We start from the raw sequence: 14,953 nt of genomic DNA, 5'->3' as shown, positions 1-14,953 counted from the left end.
GACTAGTCAACCGACTACGAAGTGGAAAAAATTTAGCATTTTTTCAGTATTGTCCATCGGTATTCTAAGTTTGAAAAAGTGTCCTCCTTTCCCGCTTCCAAAATATGGTAACCCTAGCTAATTTGCTCTGCCGTTGTGTCAATTTCACTCATAAGAGCGACACAAGCCTATCCAAAAATGTCCAAAGCCAGCTTAGTAGTCTAAGAACAGTCCATTTCAATGGTACTTTAGTCCGAGTACTTCCGTACTGACCAGCTCCGAAAAGTGCGACTTGACGACTAAGATCAAACTGATACCCGGCACACATAAATACAGAGCGAGTGTATTAGAAATCAAATATCTGGGAACAAAAGCAGCAACTAGAAACGAACCAATCTTTCAAACACAAATTATACCTCTCACGACGCCACAAAGCAACGACGACTGCCCTATCACAATAACGCTTTGAAGACAACCAGGTAAGATAGATGAACTTTAAAAAAACTACTGACAAGGTTATGAAAATATGCTGTGAAGATATGCGCCGGTCGAGACAAACGGAAGTACAAAAATAGGGAATATTTCGATCATATGCTCAAGAAATCATGCACCATAAATTATGCCTTACCTGAAACAAGAAATTGGTGAGAATCATATTGCTGCGGGCGGATCAAGCACAATGACGACAAATTCAAATTATAACTACATCTAATATGACTGCATGGTAAACTTCTCAAAAAAGTCTCGTGTATAGTGAAAGCGCTGGCTACATGCGATTATTGATTGAATGCAGATATTGTAATCCATCCATAGAGTGGACAATAAATATGGCGCAGAGTATTGTATTAATATATCTCCATGAAGGGTGAGAAAGCAGATTACTAGGTAACACATACAAGATGTTCGGGGTTCTAAATGTATGACAAAATATAGGTAACAAGCAATTGAATAATGTCACACGTATGACCTACGAAACAATCCAGGATTCGGAACAGATTGCTGATTTTGATACGGCATGCGATCAGCACGGGGGAGAATTGTTCACTTTTGCCCCCTTCACGCAAAATATGCAGTGCAGAATAAATAGGTTCTAATAACAAAATGTTTCTTCCAAATCCAAATTTTCACCACTCAAACCGGCATGCTTTAATATGAATAATTGAATGTTTTCTATTGTATTTAGTAGTGTAGCTATGGAAGCAAAATCGCAACACCGAGAATGGTATCCATGACAAATAAGAGGCAACGGAAGGAAGAAATACCACTACTAAATAAGTAATCTTTGGGCTAACATATTTCGTTATTGAGGCCGTAATCGATAACCAGCATTATGGCGTTGTCATTAGTTCGTATCCTAGGGTTAATTCAACTGCTGAAACTACCAAGGTACGCGAGTAATATGAAATAAATCGAGGAAACTTATGAAAATCTATGTCGATATATGAAGATCACTACCCAAAAACTGCTTTAACAGAAAACATGGGCTGAGCAAAAAACCGAGTATTCTTGTGATTAGATTCCGAGTCTTGTATTAAGCTTCGACTCGAGAACTAGAGTACCACCTATTACGACATTAGAACTGTAATAATAGAATTCAAATATGCGGCATTTTGACGTCAACAAGAAAAATAACGAGTTACCAATATTTTTTTAATTGCTTGACCGAATGACCATCGATGACTATTTCAAATGGCACATACTCTACCATACTGCGCCACAATGTCGGTTCTATGAACATCCACAGCCTACTTTGACTTGTCGTGTTATGACTAATATGGGTTCAAAACCACCACTTATCGAAGCTCTTCTTCTAGTTGGTAAAATATCCCAAGCGACAATCACGTATAACTTATCTACTCAACGAAATCAACTCGCTAGTCGACCTTGATTGGTTATATCGCAACATAGGAAACATGTAGCCTAGTACGTGACGCCCGTCACTGGGAAATGGAAATAACGTATCGGTGATGTCGTGATCAAGCCTAAGCATTGTCACAAAGTGCAATGACATAGGTGAGGACAGAATCTTTCGTGTCATAATAGTCTTTGTGGTTGTCTTTTTCATACTGTGATCACGTCGTAGAGAGCGATACTCGACGGCTTATACTCAATTCAGAATCGAATCGCTCGGCCGCTCGATTCTGCCCAGCCCTTCTAACGAGTAAAGAAATATCGTTGTAAATTGTCACGTGGTCGAGTGTGTGATAACGTTCGGATCTGCGTTCATTCGGTTATGTGTAAGTGCAAACAGTACGCAACGTGACAGGCTGCGACAGGACAACGTATGTCTGGCGAGTGTGATTGTGGATAACTAACCTACCCAGTAGATGAGCAACACGTACCCACACAGCCGTGCAACCAGATCAAGCTAGAAATCAGCATTGTGGCGAACAATGGGAATAGCTCATTGTTACGATTGATCGCAACTAGAAAAGTTTCAGCTTTCCCAAATTAGAATTATAGCTACACAGGTTATTCCAAATTAGATTAGAATTGAATTCATATTGAAATGAACCCTAATATTTTCGGCTGACACTTGTCAGTAGTCAGTAAGTAGTCAGCAGTAGACAATGTTTTTTCCAATTCTCAACTAGCTGATTACCCCTGACGAGTGTCAGCTGAAAATATTCGGGTTCATTTCAATATGAATATACTATTCCATTACCACATCTGTTTACTGAGCTACCTGAAATTGCTAGCCCTATCCGGTTTCGCAACCGTGCGGTCATGTGTTTCCTATCTATTTGTAGGTTAGCTATCTATAGTGCGATACAAACGGCAGTGATGGTAGACAACGAGACTGCAAAGACGTAAGAAAAATCGAGTAAATCAACTGCAACAGGAAAGAAATCAGTTCGGTTCTGCTCAAACGCTCGCCGATAACCGTTCAACCCAAAGCGACGGTGACCCGTTGCATATTTCGTCGGTCTAGTCGCCTAGCTTGATAATAAATAGGTCCGCGGAAATGTTTCAAAAACTCCTTCCTTCACAGCGTCTCCTGGAGCTTCTGCGTGATCTCGGTGACGTCTGTCAGCTTGTCTGCGAGACGACCGAGACACGCCTGCGCCTCGAGCCTCCTTTTGCTGCTCGCCTTTTCGCTGGCGTCCACCGCGTTTTCGAGGCGGGTTATCTCGTCCTTTAGCAGCTTGTTTTCTTTTTGGAGTTCCTGCGTGTGACAGCGAACCGGTTACTACGGATAGCGCATAGATGATCAGTCACTACCAGGCACGTAGCCAGGGGGGTTTCGGGGGTCGATATATTCGCTGGCCTACACAATCGCATCTGCAATAGGCCTGGTACGAAAGATGTCATCGCTCGATTAACTATCGTGTCTTGGGCCTATCATGCTTTGGCTCCTATCTCCCGTTGACTTGGAGACAATGCCGTTAAATGTATGCTGATTAGCGATGGCGATTGAAGAGTGACATCACGAAACTGAATGAAATCGAAATGTCCGCAAACATGTGCGGTGCGTACATGCGTAATTCAATTCCGGTAATACTTAAACAACAGAACATGTTTATCAAGGCTTGAGTTATAAAAGATATGAAATGTTTGAACCACTTGAAATCGGTGTTATTACAGAACAGATTCCACAACAACTCGGACATTTTGAGTTGCGCAAATCGTCGCAGGGGCTACGTAACACTCGTTGATAAGCACACGTATTCAATTGTTCACAGATCAGGGACTCGCTAATTGAGAGCACTTCCGGACTCGTTGGCAAGTTCGTCAACAAGAGGAGATTGTATATTCGTAATTTACATATGTACTTAACCCTAATGAATTGATGCTGCTAGAAAATTAAAAAAAAATCGAACCCCTCCCCCTTGTTTTTCGGCTGGCTACGTGCTTGGTCTCAAGACATATTTGACATACAGTCTACTATTACAGAATACTCAAGTATGCTTTACCTACATTTACTACTTACTCATGCGGTGGTGTCTTCAGGCTACATCTGCATCAACTTGAACTGGTTTTAGGCAAAACTACATACCCTACCAATTTGAATTTTGGAGTGTAGGAATCTGTTTTATGATAAGTTTCTATGGCTTTTATGAGTGAAATTGTGACAAGAACCTCCTGAAATAGCCCCCGTATCGCTGAAGGTGAATACTTATTTTCAAAGATTCTATCGATTTGTAGTGTCATCGGGCATTTTGCGTTTGTCGCATATATACATGTATTAATTTTGTAAGTAGCCACCTTAACTGCTCAGAAAAAGGTCATTTTTTAGACTCGACTCCCGTAAGGCCCGCTCTAATGTAATCTATTTAGTCTTCCTTGCAGTCACTGCCGTCGAAATCCAGTTTTCGGACCATTCACAGCGTTCTTTACTTGTGCCTGTACAATACCTGGCTGTCACAGCTATAATGGAGGACGAATTGCAAACAAGGAGGACATTTGGACGGCCTTGTAGGACATTCTCGATTTCTTGAAAAAGGAGGACGTATGATAACCTTGACTTATACTTCTCTATTCGAAGTAGTTTACACACCTTGGAAATCGCTACTTCCGCTTAAAACCGAGCAGAACTTTACATCGCTTCTGTATCAAGCAGACTACGCCTCTGGTTAGGAGTCTCTTTTGAAAGTTCAATAATGTCAATGCGAGGATTTCGTACCTGATACCTGACGTTGAGTTCACCATGCTGCGCATCCACGACGGCCAGCACGTTCACTCTCTGCTGCAGCATGTTGTACTGCTGCGCTTGCTCCGACGTCTCCTTCCGTAGGGCGCTGATTTCGTTTCGCATCTCCGCGTTCTGCTCGGACAGCGTCTTGGTCTGCGAGACCCCCGTCTCCAGTTCAGCGCACTAGCGGTAAAAGCGTGCAAGACATGAAAAACTGAAATTGAAATTTTGAACAAACACGGCGACAGGAGCAGACATTAAGTGGAACAGTTTTCACGAAACGTCAATTCGCAATTTAACGTCTTCAATCAGAAAAAATGATGACTCGAATACATTATACGTTGTATCAATAATAATCGGCACACTACTATAAGCTACACGATGACACATAGGTTCATTTTGTCACGATTGGGTAGTAGGCCTATACAAGAGATCTAAATAAAAAAAATTAGAATTAATTCTACCCAAAACAACGTAAAGCATCTGCGAATCGAAAGGATTCTAGACACGGCAATATGCATATCACGAATAAGGTAATCAAAAAACAAGTTGAGATTCACCGAAACGTGAATTCAAGTATTTTCATCTTTCCATTTCAATGATAAATCCTATACATGCCTAATTGATTCGAAGCAGGGTTGTAACCAAGTCAAAAGTCAATTCAACTTTTATAGTTTTGACCCGAGTCAGGTCGAGTTATTTTCAATTCACCACAGTCCACAGAGTCAAGTCCGAGTCCAAGTCACGGAGTAGAGGGCGAGTCCGAGTCATGGTATGATGACTCGCGTCCGAGTCCAAGTCATTGTGTTGACTGCTCAGTTTCCAGTTGAAGACTTGTTAAACCCTCTTTTTATAACTGTTTGGTGATATCGAATGGTTCGCATTTATGATATAATAATTTTCCTCACTTTTAGCAGTTTCTGGTTGCATTTTCAAGTACCAGTACCAATAGACGAAATCCCAATAGTGTGGTTGCTTTACTATTCTTCGAAATTACAATAAAATGTCGGTCATGGACGTCTGAGTTTCGAGTCATATGACTTGGTTCGAGTCATGCGCAACGACTCGAGTCCAAGTCGAGTCAATACACAGATTGACTCGAGTCGAGTAGAGTCATTTCCGCATGTTGAGAAATGACTCGAGTCAAGTCGAGTCATCAGAAAATCGTGACTCGAGACGAGTCATTACAACCCTGGTTCGAAGTAAATCAGCACACAACTACAAGCTTCACAAGGATTGATTATGAACAGTATTTTTTCTTCTAAATCACACACCCAAATACAGAGCTGGCCAGTAATGAAATACTTCTACTTCTTTGGCGTACACAAGTAGATTTTGCCTGTCTGCCATACTCAGATGGTAATCGGGATATCTTTCCATCGCGTTTATGACCGAAATCATCATTACGACCGAGTGAAACAGCATCTGTACCACGGTAACTGAATATATTTTCTAAAATAGTGCCAATTTGTTGCGTCATTAGTACTTTTCATATCTTCATTTTCTTTACTTTACATAGTTTTACAATGTTTACATGAAATGTCTTGCAAATCGCTACTTCTACTTTTACTTGAATAAAAACGATGAATGCTCGCCAGATATCGGAAATGTTCATTTTGACAAGACAACGCTAGGTATGGCTACATCGTTAATCGAAACCAGAAATTTACCGTCAATCATGTTACCGAGCCCAAATCACACTATAAAAACAAATATGTTCACCTTCTTCTTGTATTTTTCATTCTCCTCCTTGTACATGGACAGCTGCCTGTGCCACTGGTCCACGTTGGTCATCGACTCTTGCAGGGCCGTGGTGAGGCGGGCGTTGGTGTTTTTCAACGCTTGGAGTTCCGTTTCCCATTTCTTGGCGTTTGACGAGCTGCGAAGCCAAGATAGTGCGACTCCAAGTGATTACGAGCACAGCGCTGTTTAAATTGGCAGCTGAATCCGGATGTTTACATCATTGGAACCCACCCGTTCAAATAAACATCGTCATATTGTTACGATCGTTTGAACTTGGATTTAAAAGGCAGTTTTCCCAGACAAGATAGAGACCCATGACGCTACGCAGAATAAAATCGCAATGTTGTTGTTTGAACAAGCGAGCCTTGACCGAGGCACACCGCCAAAATTTACGTGTAGCAATAGGGTGTGCAACCTTTTGGACAATTGGACCAGATGTCAATGATGCGAAAAAACCGGTAGCTGCAAGGTCCACGATTCCATTAAGAATGAGTAACATTGCTGGCGAGACTTATCAATAAAGTTCGATACCATACAATACATAACAATCTTGAATAGCTGCAGGAAAGCAAAGCGCATATAAATTGTCAGGTAATTTTGTCAAAAATATTTACGTGCAAAGTCAGCATATGCAAATATTTTAGTGATTTTTTTTAAAAACTTTCCTTCGCCCTCTTGACCCAAGCTGAAACGTATCACACCAAGATAAATCGGAATCCTTTTGCGGACAACACGCCATTCAAAATCGGCACCTAGTCACCAGATGCACACTTCCCCTCTCAGGGCCGCACATTACACCCATCTGATCCTACACTTTTCCGAAAAACGACCAAACCAACCTCTGCGCCAATGCCAATTTCAGCTTGTCGTTGCTCATACGCAGGTATTTCACTTCGGAATTGCTCTGATTCGACAACGATCGGCTGTCGTCCGAAGCAGAACTAACCAGCTCTTCGTCTTGCTCTTTCTTCAACAGCATGTCCTAAAGCGCAAACTCATTCTTATGAATCTCAGCAAGTTTTTGCTAACAATAGCCATAGCTGCACATTGGGAGATTAGAGCTTTGGCCATACGAATTTATCCAGCGCTAATTGGAAAATATTCCTGGCTGGTAACCCGGCTGTGTATGCGGAGATTAGCCTTGGCTGCACAAATTTAGCCTACGCTAATCGGAAAATACCAATCAAGCAACTGGGGATTGAACCACATTACTTTCCGGAAATGGGACACCGATTTCGAGAGTCTGAAGATCGCTTTTCCCCCCAGGCCATTAAAATGCCCTAAGCCAAAGCGTACTCTTTCTGTTACCGTCTTAAAAGCGATGTTAGGAGCGGTGTGAAATTTCAATTCGACATGATTTGTTGTACATGACAGAGTAAAGCCGAATGCAAATTCATGGACTTTCCGACCAGTCTGGTGTCAAGAGATTTTACAAACAAAGCATCGCCGCTGTCATGCTTGCTACAAATGCCAATACCTGACGACTGGTTTTCAGTCATTTTCTCATGCCTTACACTTTAAAAACGTTTTCTTTGCTTAGTTTCATTTTTACCAATTGCATCAAAGTGGTGCGATTTTACTCAGCCTACTAAATGTAATAATTACTTGGAAATGCAGATGGTATTTTTGAAGATCACCTTCACTAGCATTGTAAGCACGGCAAAACTGAAAACAAGACATCATGAAAGGTTCTACACCAACGTGACGAACTGGTGAATAAATCTAGATTGATACGGACGCCACCCTCAAAATGTATCAAAAACGAAAATGTGTGTCCAACGCACCGCGGGTATTAACCCAATCAATAAAGACGAGTAGCAATACGGCGCATGAGAGTAATATCAAGTTATGATACGATAGATCACTCTCACGGTGTTTTTTTTTACGAGTAACAACCCACGGTCAAGGGTATGAATTATTAACAGCTTTAATGCGGAAAAGACAAATTCACCTGCGCATCATAAAATAACTTCTGACGTTGAAAGATGGGCAAACGCTGACTGACGAAAAGCAGAAATGGCGAGGTGTTAATAACGTACAAAGCAACAGCTGAGGCCGAGTACCAAAGACAAAACAGTTTTGGGCAAATATCATTGAAATGAATTTGCAGGGATGGCTTCTAGGCTAACCCAAATCTGGATAAATCTCAAGGGAACGAAAAAAGGACTCCCTATGCCACGAATATATTTCCTATAACTGAGCTGGAGTATGATTAAGAGAATACCAACCAAAATGACACTAGGCCTAACACTTGCATATTGAACAATTTCTGATGATTTTCTACAATTTATTATGTTTGGAGTACACACACACACAGATCAGATGCAATCGAAGTTGGCAGAAAATATGGTTGGCGGCAGTATTATTCCAGAAACTTGGAATGTTAATGGACTCGCACATCCAACCACAATGGCTTGATAAGACCACGCGTAACAAACATACATAGGATTCTCAGTGATAAGAGCTTGTACATTATCGCATATCCAACCTATAAACTCCTAAATGTTCTTGACAGATGTCAAATTGCAAAAACTAGCCTATCTACGCTATGTTGACAGCACAGCCCTGACGTAAGCTCGGACATAAAACAGGTGCTGCAAAGCTGTTAGCTCTGTTAACAAGAACACCAAGTCAATATTAAGCTATGAATGGTCTTGTTTTAGCTATCCTTGAACGGACACAGCGCTATAGATACACGAGTTCCCAAATCAACGTTGAAAAACATTTAGGCATCAGTGATTTTTCTCAGAAGCCACTGCATTCAAACTGAAGTACTTTTGGGAAAATCTTTTAGTTGCGGTTGGAATACGAAGGCCAGAAAAATGGCTGCTATTCCTTCCTTCAATTCGAGACCACATTATATTTAGAGCGCAGTGCGCTTTCAACTTGAAATACATCAAATAGCACAGACAGACTATGGGCCATAGATGAGCGAGTTAATGTTCCAATATTCTTCATGTACATAATTCATACCTTTTCCTTCTGTGGCATCGAAGCACTTGTAGCATTTTCACTCAATTTAATACCGTTGGTCTGATTCAGCAAGGAGTCGACATCGAGTTTATTGGAACGTTCCCTGAAATAGGGTCAAAATGATATTTGTATTCCGTCATCAAGTATATGGAGTATCATTCAATATCAATGTCAATTAACGGTTGTCAATACTGCAATAGCACCCCACTCGCTTCGGAATAACCACGCTGTAAATTATAGCCTATTGATCGTGCCACGTAGATCATACCTTTCAATGAGTGTCGGAGTCTCAAGACCAGACTATTGACAAGATCAATGCATTTCAATTTACAAAACAGTTAACTGTGCAGAAAATGAATGAAAAAAAATCGCTATGATCTTAAACTAATTTAAGTCAAAGCTAAATTGACACTGCTAGGCAACACTGCTAATATTTTTATAGAATGCTCTTTAATGCATATTGTGATAATGTAAAACAACAACTTGAGCAAGCATCGGACTTTTCTCCACTTAATCGCTACACTAAGATATCACTACTTTCACTAAAAGCCCGAATCAATAGCGACAGACCTTCAAATTATCGTAGAAAGTCATATCTTATGCTACAGTCAAACAAACTGGCTGATAGCACCAACTTGGCCAATATACAACGTGATCCTTGTAATACATGCAAAAATGACATGAAATCCATATCTGGTCATAATTGATATGAATACAGACACAAATTGGATTTGACAGAATAGTCTATCGAAGAATGATAAAAGATGCATTATGAACTCAATTATGAGCTTGTCATGATGGCCCGTAATCGTAATTAGTCAGTTGTGGTCTTTGCATCAGCAACCATAGGTGCAAAAATGTCAAGGGAACACACATAAAAAATACTGCCTATATCATCAGGGTACGGTAGCACATTCAAATCAAACCATTTGAAAGTATGCCAAATTGGCCTATAAATGATATTGATGTTATGAGGAGACTATTTCAATGTTATTATTGCCGATGTAGTACGGTGAACCATACCGGCATACCACAATAACAGTAGTAATGAACCCATGAACTCTACCATCTCAAGTATTTTCTATTGCCAATAACTGATATTTTATGCAGCTCTAAGCAAAGTAAGGACACTGAAGGTCCATCATCTCAAAATATCACAGTACAGATATGAATGTAATAATAAATAAATGGATACCAAATTCTTACAAACCTAATATCTTCAAATTGATCGGCAAATTTATTTAGTAGTGTGTCAGAGGAGAAACCAAGCCCATACACTGTATTGGCGCGGACGTCGGCCCATTGTCCGAATTTTGTTGAAGTCTTGTTGAAAGCCATGTTTGGCGTGACAGTACTGTTTATAACGGGCTGTAACAAGATCATGCATACTGTCACTATCTGAAGTATTCAAAAATTCAATAAGTTGCAAACAGAGTAATATACATTCGGCTGATAACAAATAGGTACTATAATATCCAAATAAATTTACACTATTATCCAATGGTAACAACTGCAAGACATGAGACAGATGCAATTTATAACACTTGCTCTGTAGAGCGAAAAGCTGAGTCACATTTCATTAATTATTCAATGCCAAGTTGATTTTCATTCGCATATTACTGTTTCAATGGCATAAATTTCGTGATAACGGCACTATCAAGCCACCAAGTCACTATACAACATCCTAAAGTTGCCTAATACCACACAACATTGCGCTATAAGGCAAGTAACAAATCATCAATCATATTCATGGGGAAGAAAAAAAGGCATTGAAGTGGAGAAGAAATCCAATAAGTTTCCAGCACATTGCATATCAACTGCTGCACGCCTGCACAATACTCCAATCATAAATCAAAACTTCCAGAACCAGAAACCATTTCACATAGCCTACTGTACTAATATTGTTTGATGTGATGCCAATACAAGCTAATGAACCATTCAAGATTATGTGCAAGTGGTAAAAAATTCATGGAGATGATGAATTATTAGTCTTCAACCCCTGTCACAACTACAATGCATACCTAAATTTACTTCGACATTGTGTTTTGGAATAGTCAGTCTTCTGAATTTTTGCGAAGTACGGCGTACTTGAATTGTTTATTAGCCCATACAGAAGATGAAGGAATATTTAGGTTAACATAGGTTAATCCTGCACAAATACTAAAGCCACTAAAAGTGTGAACGATTGAGGAAGTCAAATATCTGCAATGAAAAGATGGTTTCTGCAATCGAAAATTTTAAGGAACGAGGTCTCCAGAATAGAAACTGAAATTTGATGAGTCAATATGACCAGTATCTCAGCATGGTGTATTGAAATGATAAAATTGTTAACAATAAATTTATTGAAATTGAATTGGAATGCCAGTGCTTCCAACGTCTGATGGAACATCACATAACCAAATCATACACACTAGCGGTAGTTTGTGAGTATGACACACAATGAAAATAACATTACTCTACCACTAACACAGAATTGCAAAAAGTAGCGTTAAATGGAACTGAGTCACTGACTGTGGTGAACAAGTGATGGTTGCATAACAGCAAATAATAGTATTATTCGTAACTCTATTGGACTGAAAAGAGTTCACATAGTATTCAATATCAAGTGTTTACGCAGTTTCAATATGGTGTCATAGTTCAACAACATAGTTGCTTATACATTATACATCTCGTCAGTCATCTATATTTCAAGTCATTGAAAAGATACACAAATTTTCAAACCTTGGAGTCCTCAACACCGATTATACGGTAAGTGTTTCTTGAAGAATCATAGAAGAAGTTGACGGGTATTGCATTTTTACTTGCAGGGACCCAAGACTTCTTGGTGACTGGATCAATAACGAAAACATGAGCCTTTGCCGTATAGATTGGAATCTCCCTGTAAGTAAAGGCAAACATTACATCCGTATCACATTAACAAAAGATAGCATCACAATAACATACCCCATTGCTTGGATAGAATGTTCCCACGAGTTCACAGTATAAGGTATATTTTCAGAGAATCAGAGATCCATTCCCAGCATAACAGGCACTGGTTACATAACACACCCAAGTTACTAGAAACGATTATGTATACGTAGAACCGGCGAGGGGTAGACCATACAGACTGCAATTCAGGTAGCTCCAGCGTTAAAATAACATCGTCTGAAGAAGCCAACATCGTAATCGATGTAAATAATAATAGCCATAAGCATATCTTTAGATGCATCACAGAAGATCAAAGCAAAGTCCAAGTTTGTAACTATCATTTGATCTACTTAGGAATTCCGATTTTCCATCCACTGCTTCAATTTGCAAACAGAACTGCATATAGACACAACGCGATCAGAAGGACAACGTCAAAAGATGATGCAGAGCGCCTTCTAACGGCGTAGCTTCGTATGCGCCAAGTATTTACGTACTACTACGTATCAGGCTACAGATAACTAACATACCACAAGACTGCTATAACATGAAAAGATTGGATGCTGAGATACTGAGATGCTGAGATGTGAGATAGTGTAATGGGTATGTGCCCGGCCAGTGGTGACCCTACGATTGGGGAAGGGGGGGAGCTGGGCGAGACTTCCGGGGGGCCCCCTATAAGTATGTAATCGCAGCTTCTGGGGGAGGAGCCTTCACAGGCATGCAGAGACTTCATTACTGTCGTGGTATGGGACTTTAATAACAAATGCGGAGATTTGATGATTTACTCATCTGAACGGAAACATCTTCTTGATTGGTACAAGGATTTCCACGTCTATTCGCTACAACCCTTGAAAAAAGCGGTAGAACCAAAGAGGGGGGCCCTTCGACCAGGGGGTCCCCGGGCGACCGCCCACTTTGCCCACCCCAAAAGCCACCACTGCGCCCGGCTTCTCGATCGGTAGGTCGTCCCCGGCCGGGTCATACCAAAGACTCGGAAATTGGTATCCGCAGCCATCCTGCTAGGTGCTCAGCAATCACGGATAGCATATGGAGAAGAAAAAACGGAGGCGCAGACTATAGATGACCTCACGGCCGTATCGCAACTCCGTCGTCAAAGCATCTCGATGGTGCAGGCGAAAAAGAATATCATATCTCTCTCGGTCGAAACGAATTTCACTTGTCTTTTGTTTAGTGTAGTGTTATCTAGAAATGTAGCCTATACATGATGTATAAGATAACTCGCAGAACGCAGATGGCGATGAGCCAAAAAGAACGCGATTTATGACTCTGGACGTACAATCATAGCCTTTATGGTACAATCTACATTGTACAATATGTGCATTGATTAATGTACTAGTTTCATCTCTATGCCAATTATATTCTATTACTAATGACAAAGGCATGAAACTAGTACGACATAATAGAGAATACGACCATAACTATTTACAGCGCTTCTACACAGTAAATTGCTATTGCGAGACACTCGCGTCATTCGATTTATCGCAGTGGGTCCCATTCCCAAGCCGGCGTTCATGAGCGGATTGCTAATCGACAGAGCAGGATGACTGTAAGCTGTAAAGTAACAGGTACGAAAACAGGTATTAGCTACGAAAATCATGGTATAGCTCCGGTGCGAATATTTCTTTGTTCATTGTCGAATTCAAACAATCAATCAATCAATCGCTATTTTTCATTTTCTTCCGTGCACTCGTCCTTCATCGTGTATTTCTTTTGGCTTTTTTGTTAAGATCCCGAGAGAGCAGCATCAAAAGTAGTGTAATATAATTGAAAGATATGGGTGCCAGTTCAAGAGACCCCAACTGGTTGGTCGTTCGGTATCCCCCTATCTGTTCATTACACCGCATTGTGTGTCTATATCGCATTCTACATTGTGTGTGTGTCTTGGGCAGATGCAAATATAATCTGTCGATTGATTGATTAAGATATAATTTAGTCGGAACGACTTCGAAGAGTTCAGTTCAACTTTATTCATAGAATTTCATTTCACAGGACTGCAATAAAATGAAAGATACTGAGGTGCCGAAACGACTTGGAGTTATTGTCTTTGAGATCAGACACCGAACTGGGCGATGTGAATAGGAGGCATGCACACTGATTTATTTTCGTTTCGATAGTTTGCATTAGCTCGAAAGGGCTCCTTGGTTACGTCCGCCCCAGCAATCAACCTCTTCTGCCTAATCACCGTAAATCTTGCGGCACAACCAGGGTTTGGAGGCGGAGTCGAATAGTGATAGCTGCTGAGTATAGTTTGTGGTTTGTTTATTGACTGGATTTATTGCGCATGACTGGACACATTCTACATGACTTTATTGAAGTGTCGTATATCAGGACCGGTAATTGGCCCAGAAACTGCCTTTTATCTGTTTGAATGAAAATGTTCATTCAGAGTGCGAAAATGAGTATATTGCGGATGCGATGTCTTCGATATCACCGAGGAGTTTCACACAATTGAGTTTGAACCTGACTTGAACTCGATAATGAAAAGTATACACTAAGACTTGGGTCTTAGGCACTAACACTCGGGCCGTTGCTCATTGACTTATTGAACTCGGTGGTGAATTCAGAATAACTAGACTTGGTCCAGTCAAAACTAAAGCAGTCAAATTATTTGACTCAAATGGACTTGTGACCTGGTTCCAACCCGGACACAACCTTCGAAACACATTCCTTTCTCGTAGTTTCACTGCCACGCAGAAA

The 14,953-nt window shown here is 40.6% G+C and overlaps 1 protein-coding gene across 1 annotated transcript; it reads right to left on the bottom strand.

Annotated features, from left to right (window-relative positions):
- Positions 1–306: 306 nt before the first annotated feature.
- LOC145433308 (homer protein homolog 2-like) lies at positions 307–12,561 on the bottom strand. The gene is made up of 8 exons (XM_080310373.1): positions 12,272–12,561; positions 12,050–12,206; positions 10,539–10,696; positions 9,329–9,431; positions 7,195–7,337; positions 6,335–6,491; positions 4,604–4,795; positions 307–3,145 (listed from the first exon to the last, which is right to left on the bottom strand). The coding sequence occupies exons 1-8, from the start codon at positions 12,274–12,276 to the stop codon at positions 2,966–2,968; spliced, it is 1,095 nt and encodes a 364-aa protein (XP_080166499.1). The 5' UTR covers positions 12,277–12,561; the 3' UTR covers positions 307–2,965.
- Between the last annotated feature and the right edge of the window lie 2,392 nt (positions 12,562–14,953).

The sequence above is a fragment of the Botryllus schlosseri genome, chromosome 2 (genome assembly GCF_051294905.1).
Source record: "Botryllus schlosseri isolate E-star chromosome 2, Bs_hap1, whole genome shotgun sequence".
NCBI classification, from domain to species: Eukaryota; Metazoa; Chordata; class Ascidiacea; order Stolidobranchia; family Styelidae; genus Botryllus; species Botryllus schlosseri.
This window is presented reverse-complemented; position numbering and strand designations above follow the sequence as displayed.